This window comes from Sinocyclocheilus anshuiensis, unplaced genomic scaffold, assembly GCF_001515605.1.
Source record: "Sinocyclocheilus anshuiensis isolate Anshui unplaced genomic scaffold, SAMN03320099.WGS_v1.1 scaffold392, whole genome shotgun sequence".
NCBI lineage: Eukaryota > Metazoa > Chordata > Actinopteri > Cypriniformes > Cyprinidae > Sinocyclocheilus > Sinocyclocheilus anshuiensis.
This window is the reverse complement of record NW_015557091.1, coordinates 2,453,896-2,462,945: the sequence shown is the minus strand read 5'-3', so window position 1 is coordinate 2,462,945 and position 9,050 is coordinate 2,453,896. Positions and strand designations below refer to the sequence as shown.

Genomic DNA, 9,050 nt, shown 5'->3' with positions numbered 1-9,050 from the left:
TAAATAATTGTAATTAATCATAATTAACTGTAATTATTTATATACATTTCCCTTTTGAGCTAATTTGCTACAGTATTGTATGTTTGCATGTAGTCGGTTTCACAAATATAAAAATATACATATTAATATGCAAATTTTTTTTTTACATAATATAAAATATATATTTATAATATAAAAATACTATGAATAATTATAAATAATTGTAATTAATCATAATTAACTGTAATTATTTATATACATTTCCCTTTTGAGCTAATTTGCTACAGTATTGTATGTTTGCATGTAGTCGGTTTCACAAATATAAAAATATACATATGCAAATTTTTTGTTTACATCTTTTTTATAATATAAAAATACTATGAATAATTATTTTTCATTTTTATTTAATACAAAATATTTACAATTATTATTAAAATAAAACAAATAAATTAAATAAAAAATGCTCTGATTTTTACAAATATTTCAGATATGTTCTTTATAATTTAAACCGTTGTGACACTGACTTCTAAGTTCTAACAAAATGCAATACTGTACAACATAAGCTAAACACTTAAGACAGCAATATTACCCTGGCATGATATTAATCACATTTGGGAGCCAAGATAACCTGTAGAAACACCCCCTTTCGATATTTACTCAGACCGATGAGGCAAGATGCACCAGCCCTCAGCCTTCCAAAATTAACCTACTTTCAAACTGTTTGACAAGCATTGATTTATAAGATCTGATCATGAAATATCGCAAAAATACATCAACAATGGCTGATATCAGAGGGCTATCAGAGACTAGTATGCAACATACCTCATTGTGAACCATAAGGATGGTCAAGGTAACAGATTTAATGCTACAGCTAATTTAAACCTATGCAGACAGTTTTTTAACAGAGTAAATGACTGACCTTTACCTTGTACAGGAAATCCATTGGTCATCGATCCCGTCTAAATACAAGAGTAAGAAAAATAATCTAGTTTTCCAAGCAAATCTAAAAGATGAGCAAACAGAAACCCTGTCGAAAGACCTGTCGTCACATGACCGCAGCAGGAAGAGGATATAGCCCCATTTCACAACGCCAGGCCTCGTTCGAACTCCAATCGCTGATTGTCTAGTCTTCCCCCAAACACACCCCACATCCACACACACCCAAAACCTGCAGTCGTGTCGTCAGGTTGATCATTAACCTTATGGATGAACAGTTGCCTGCCATTAAGAGGCAAGCCAATGTCAGTTAACCAGTTAAGCTCTGTACTTAGACTGAATTATACTAACTAGCAATGAGAAATTCATACCCATTAGGCCATGAACTATAGTATTGCATAGACACAATGACTTGGGATGATGCTGCCTTCACATTTCTAGAACTAAAACTTACCTTTAGTTTTAAAAAATGTGTAGTTTAACAACTTGGTTGTTGAAGATAACAGCATAATGTGTCTAATAAAATGTTATTGGTCAATAAAAATGGTTCTAGGAAGAATCAAACATACACCGACAACTATTCAAACTGCAGGCCCAAAATAGCAAAGAACTAGACTGAAGAGACTGCATTTGTGTCAAAAGAGAGCTGGCTCTTTAAAGGCAAAACCCTGGGAATGCTGACTCAGCGGAGTGTGGGTTTGGAGAGGGTGCAATTCAAGACACAGAAAGTTGCCGCATATCACTGCAAACAGCTTCAGGAGAAAAAACCCCGTCAATTTTGTGGGTGAGAAGGTCTTTTAAGTTTCCCGAGTGAGTTTTATAGTATCTGTCAGTGATACTGGGCCATTATAGACCACACGAATAATTACAATGCAGAGATTTGTTTAGGAAGTCTGCCTGGATCTTAAATGCTATACCCTTTCAAAGAATAAAATACATGAAATATTGTTCACATGTAAAGGACAAGCACAAAAGTAATGAATGAGGCCACTACTGATGGAAATCTAGGAAAAATTATTTATATTTAAACGTGCACACATGACTTACAAAAGAGTACTATAGTTTGACCAAGTTTTTTGGACATGGTTCTATGGTAATACCAATAAATAAGTCAATATTTATTGGCATCTACTTATGTGCAGATGAGTTAGCTCTACCTTCTGCAGTCCTAAAATCATCAATATAAATGCACAATTTCCTTATTTTTAGTGAATTTCTAGCAATTACTGTGCAAATAAATTCATTTAATGTTTAAAATGTTATATTTTGATGTACATGCGACTGCGTACATACCAACTGTATTAGCCTATATTTGATATACTTTATATTTTAAAAATCCTTAATGGTCAATTACTATTGGAGAAACATGTAAATCCCACAGGAATCATTCAACATGTTGCAAGAAAAATACATACATGGAACTGATTTATAAATTGCATTATATACACTACAATCATTTAAAATGTTTTTAAAAAAAAGTTACTTATGCTCACCAAGACTGCATTTATTACAATTTAAAATAACTATGCTATTTTAATATATAATATATTTATTAAAATATATTGCATTATAGTATAACAAATAGTCACTGTTTCCACAAAAATATTAAGCAGCAACAACTGTTTTATTGCTGCAGAAAATAATAAGAAATGTTTCTTGAGTAGCAAATCAGCATATTAGAATGATTTCTAAAGGATCATATGGCAATAAAGACTGGAATAATGATGCTGAAAATGCAGCTTTGCCATCACAGGAATAAATTACATTTTAAAATATTTTGTAATAGAAAACAGCTGTTTTAAATTGTAATAATATTATTAATATTATTATTGTTTTTCTACTGCATTTTTGATCGAATAAATGCAGCCTTGCAGAGCATAAGAGACCTCTTTCCAACTTATTTAAAATTTTTGACTGGTAGTTTATAGAAATTATAATGCTTATTGTAGGTATTATAGTTATAACCATCAGATCATAATACAAAAAAGTTACCACAATCCTTGACTGAAATACTTGACTTTTCATTTATTTTACCACATAAAAGCTAGAAATAAACAAATAAAACCCCACAGTTCATGCTAAATAGCTTTGAACATTTGCACAACTCTTTAAATCAATAAAGTGATTGACTTACTTTGTGAATGACTGAAGCCACAGCATTGGTGAGCTCATTTGAAGTCACGGGGTCACTCATGGTTGAAGCAGCACAGGAGACGCTCAACAACGCTCGGATCTGCTCAGGCTTTAGCCTTTCTCTTTCTCACTGAGACTCAAGCAGGAGTTTATAGGCAGCATAACCTGCAAACAGTTTGAAACTTCTGTTAAATAATTTGTTCATTGCTAATTATAACCTTTACTTTACACTGGTCAAATCGTACAAAAGTTTGCAGTATGATTATTAAACCATTTGCTGCTGCATTGATGGCGTAAATGGACTTAAACTACAATTTAACAGCCCCCTCGTATCCAAAGACTGATAACAACCAGATAAAAAAGTTGCTACTGTAAGGACACACAGATAAGAGACTCATGCCGGAAAATAACCATAAAATATTGGATGTGATTTAACAGTAGATTTGCTCAACTTTCATTCATTTGACTGAACACCATACAACGATTACAACAGTTCAAGAGTTGACTGAATAACTAACAATTCATATTGAATTCAAGACAAAATAGTAACACTTTACAGTAAGGTTTCATATGTTAACATGAGCTAACATTATTTAACATGAATTTACAATAAACAATACTTCTATAGCATCTTAACTTCAATATTAACTAATACATTTTTAAAATCAAACGTATCTATTAACATTACTTAAAGTACACGAATAACTAATGTACAACTGTATTTTATTAACTAACAAACAAATATTAATAAATGCTGTAAAAATGTACTGCTAATAGTTAGTTCATGTTAGGTAATGCATTTACTAATGAGACCTAATTGTAAAGTGTTACCAAGAAAATATACTACCTTTAATACTTGCAAGTAACCAATTTTCAATAGAAAAACAACATTTTTAACTGCTAACTGCTAGTAACTAGTACTTTGTGGAAGTAACCTTTGTGTTGGTGCAGTAGTCTGTGCAAAAATACAATTGTTCAACTGTTGAGTTGAGGTTTGACCTCTAACTAGAACATTCAAGGACATCAACTCTCCTTTTTCAAAGTCTTTCTTTTGTTGATTCATCTAAGTGTTTCCCATAACTATAACGCTGAAAGCAACAATTGTGTTTTAATCTAAGCTCTTTAGCAATAGGAGGTTTTGTGGCAAAACTTCTTGATATATGGTGCAGTTTACCCTTTAGCTATCTTGATCCAGTTCCTGTTGAAGAGAAACATCCTAACAGCACGATGCCCAAAGTTAAGGTATTGCATCAAACATGTAAAAGTTCTACCATGACCTTATCATCATCATCATCACATGGTTTTAAAAGACTGAATGTATATTAAAAAAAAAAACTGTTTTATTGTGAGAAACATCTGTAACATTTCATAAAAGTAAATCAAATCAATAATATGCCAGATATAATGAGCATTATTATCATAAAAGGTTTTGCATAAGAAAGTAATCCAAGTAAGTAATAGTAATAGAGTAATCTGGTAATGCAAGCTCAAAATAACTTGAACTTACCTAAAAGAAGACCAAACCTATGGTAAAGTTAATGCAGTTGACTCTTATATGACAGGATTCGCATGTTTGTTAATATGCAGGACCTGCCCAGTTACTCAACTCGGACAGCATCACTGCAAAACCAAGTTCAAACCGCCCCTTATTAAAAAAAATTATAATAATAGAAATCCTCCTTGCATTCTTTTATAGTCATCTTGCAACAGAGTTCTAAGAAACATGGTCCCAATATCTTTAAGAGTTTTCTTAATATAGAGCGCACTATATTGTAAAGTTGCAATGTCTTGTTAGATGCTAATTTTAGATATAGGCTGTTCCTCTGTAAAGTTGCATCAACTTTGTTGGAAGGTCAACGATTTTTTTCGGACCAGTTAAGTTCATCAACCGCATGATTCAATCACTCTGCGATTAATCAAAAGTTGATACGCAGTTACACAGTAAATTTTCAAGTATCTAGAGGCCAAAAAGTCAGGATGCTAAACCAACAATGTAAACTGGTTTATAACAGTAACAAAAATTATTTCCCAAATCATGGAAGCTCAAGAGTCTCTTGCAAGTATTCGGATACCAAAAATCCTAATGATCAATGGGCATCTAGCAACACCCAATGGAATTCAACAAATAATGACTGTTTTCAAACTGGTTTCCTCAACAAAGTACTTTAACATTGGGAAAATTACACAAGTTTCTCTGTTTAAAAAAGGAAGTGCTTTGAAAACAGGAAGTATCTACAATTGCACAATGAAAGATAAGACCTATGATCTTCGGCTTGCTGTTGTGATGTTGTTGATCAAACGCAACGACCAACAATCAAGTTGGTTCAACCATATAAATATCTATTTATAGTATGCAAACTTCACCTTTGCATTGAAAAACACAGTTTTACTAAGAACATAACTGCATATTTTCTTGTTCATGAGTAAAGCAATCATGTTTGTTGCTTCAGTTTCCCTCTCGATTTCCTCCAGAGGTTAACTTGGTAACCACTTCAACAATTGAGATACAGATACCCACAAATGGCTTATTCAATTTAACAATGATATTTTGCTTCTAGCCATTGTGTTTCTGTCTATCACACTTAACCACATATTTGCCAATTCACTGGACCGTTTTGTACACCTTGAATGTGAACACAAAGGACTTCATCCATTGAAATTCAAAGCATTAGCTCTTGGTGGACACGGTCCAACTTGGCAAGAATAAAGAAAGTGGGATCAAATACAACTAATTTCTTGTCAGACAGGTATGCAATTCAAGCTACTGTACATCCACTTGTAGATTTTGCAATCTAAGTTAAAGTTATCCAACTAACTTCAACTGGAATCCCTCGTCCTGCACGGTTCTAAATGGAGAGCTCAGGATCAAGCGTTCTCAGTTGGGAAAATCCTTATGCTTTTGTGAAAGGCAAACAGGCTTATTGGATTACATTCAAGCATGTCTATAAAATATAATTTCAGACAAAGCAAAGGCGGCCAATAAAGATGCCATTCTGCAAATAGACATTCAAATCACAATGCGGAAACCTCACTGTAAAAATATAAAACGCTCAATGACTGAGTAGTACAGCAAATATAGAATTCCTAGTTTACTGGTGACCATTGGCTCGTCCACATGAAAGACATGTTTGTGAGTTGAACTTAAACCTCATACAGAAAATGTCGAAAAATTGGTTTGGATCATGCATTATATGGTGCGGCCTAGTGGTTAAAGATCTGGAAACCGAAAGGTTGCAGGTTCAATGTATTGACACATGAGATATCAACTTTGTGTTCATGATCAAGACTTAATCTCAGGTTACTGCAAAGAAGTTTTTTTTTTAAATGAAGTAATTACATAAAAAAAGGATAATCAAGTCTAGAACTCTCATTTCCAAGTTTGTAAGAAATAATATTAATAAAAACAAAAATAAAAACTTGCGTACATAAAAATGCACTTATAATGGAAGTCTATGGGACTGTTTAATGCATTTTTTATGTTGTTTTTCCAAAGTATAAATTATTAACTCAAATAGTCACAAGTTTATATCAATAGCCAATCAGATGTTTGTAATTGTGCACCGATTCGCACTTTTGAATCTTTTTCATTAATTCAATTACAAGGTATGTTCAAAAATTGTTGGGGCATTTTTTTTTTAAAGAGATGTTTACATAATATACTTTGTTGCGTTAAAAAACAACAAAAACTAAACCGTGCGCAACGAAATGGAAAAATGCAGACATTTTTTAAAAAGTTGAAATTTTTTTTACATGATACAGCAGATTGTGGCGTGACGCTTGAGTTTTTTGGCGAAAGACGTTCATTTGAGTGTATGCCTAACTAGTCAACCTCACTAACAACTATTCAACTGTTGGATGACTAGTCCATTAATCGACCACAGTGAACCATCCCTATTATTTACAATTACTGATTTAGCAAAAGCTTCTGCAGAAGTTTCTTCACAATACAAATAGTGCAACTGTACCACATATTAGTTAAGCACTAGCATACAAAACCACAATTATTTTTGGGAAATAATCATAAAAGTTCTTTTTCACTTCATATTTTTAATTTCAACTTATTGTTTAAATACGGCACAGTGCTGGACATTAAGAGACGCTCATTGCTGTGAGATTAGTGATATTTAATGACTTTATCAAACTCACAAGACACGCAGCCTCTGAACTCTACATACAAACACACAGATCACAACACTTGATCATTAGATTCATTAGATCATTAACGCTCATTAGATTCAAAAGTTACTTAAGGGGAAAAATAAAAGTACACACTAAATGATGACTGGGCGATATCAGTAAACCAGTGGACTTTTCACTGTTGACTTTGCAATATCTAGTGATCCGTCACGATATGCTGACTATTTGAATTTCACTTCTAGATGCCAAGTTATAAATTAATAGTACATTGTTGTTATGTTGATATAAACACATCTCTTAGAAAAAAGTTAGATTAATGAAAAAATAAAAATGCTTTCAACATTATGCATGTTTATGTCAAATTTCATAAATCTCATAAAAAAAGGTGATTTTAAAGTTAAACTAGTAATTACCAAACAACAGCTTTATAATTGTTAGACACTCTTAGAAAACTTTATGCAAAAATATTTGATCTAAAACTAAATTCTGTTTGATCAATCGAGTTGATGATTGAATGACCATCAATTGTTAAAATTGTCAAAAATATTAAAATAGTCATTTCAAATCAAAAATTATAAATGAATAATTTGGTACATTGCATCTAAACACATCATTTCGAAAAAAAACAAAAAACAAAAGACATTTATTGAAAAAATAAAAACATTATGTATCTGTATGCAAAATTTCAGTCACAAAAAAAAGATAAAATTCGGAGTTAATCCAATTACTAAACCACATACTTTTTAGATACTCTTATAAAATGTTATGCAAAAATGTTTGATCCGAAACAACATTTTGTTAGATCAATTGAATTGGTAAATGAAAGACCACCAATTGTTAAAATAGCAACTAGAGTTAACAATGTAAAAATAGTCAATTAAATGTCATATGACTTGCATGTTTAAAAAAAATGAACAGTTAAACAAGCACAATGCAAAATCCATTGAAATGTACTAACTTACCTCAATGTGCTCACTGCAGAGAAGCTGCCGCTGACATCTTAGTGTAAAGCCAACAGCCACTGTGTACAGAACGCCAGAGAGAGAGAGAGAGAGAGAGAGAGAGAGAGAGAGAGCGAGAGAGAGAGAGAGAGAGACAGACAGCTGAGTGAGAGCTTCTAAAGCACTGTATATCTGCAGTGTTTCCCTCACACACTCAAACTCCAGCACTGACGGGTGAATTGCTTCCTCCGCTAGACCTCTGACGGCCAGCCATGTGACGCTGCTCAACAGTGAGTCAGCTATCACACACACACACACACACACACACACACACACACACTCATATATCCTCACACACACAGTACACACCTCATACCCATCTCTGCATCATCTTCTGATGGTTTAACAGCACTGAAAGCATAACACACACAAAAAAAAAACATTTAAAGCCCAATTACAGGAGCTTCATTTATTTACCAATGGCTTAACAAGCTTTAACAGGCTTTTTGATATTCTTGAGTAACATCTGCTAAAGATGTTAAATTGTTTGTTTACTACCTTAACCAGAGTGAGGATTTTTTTAGAGGTCTAATAACCAATATTTAGAACAAATTAATTTTTTTAAATTTCTGCTTTTTGACAATAATGAATAATTATTACTTATGATTACATAATATTCATTAATCTTTGCTTTTATTTACATGATCATTATACATGATGATAATTATGATGATAATGATAATTAGTAATAATAATGTGATAAAATAATTACAGTATTATAATAATAATAATAAAAATTATTATTACTAATATAATTAAAACGATAATGACTAGTAATACGTATTAATTAGGGCTGGGTAAAAAATATTGATATCTCGATACTAATCGATTCTCATTTTTACGGAACGATATCGATTCTTAAAT

General features: G+C 32.2%; 1 protein-coding gene across 1 annotated transcript in view; it reads right to left on the bottom strand.

Annotated features, from left to right (window-relative positions):
* The window catches only part of LOC107677145 (anion exchange protein 2-like), a 44,290-nt gene that overhangs the window by 21,817 nt on the left and 13,423 nt on the right, over nt 1–9,050 (bottom strand). Inside the window, exons 2-3 of the mRNA XM_016471932.1 lie at nt 8,148–8,206; nt 3,050–3,213 (exon numbers count right to left, since the gene is read on the bottom strand). Coding sequence (XP_016327418.1) covers nt 3,050–3,109 — 60 coding nt within the window. The 5' untranslated portion in view covers nt 3,110–3,213; nt 8,148–8,206. The remainder of the gene's footprint in view (nt 1–3,049; nt 3,214–8,147; nt 8,207–9,050) is intronic.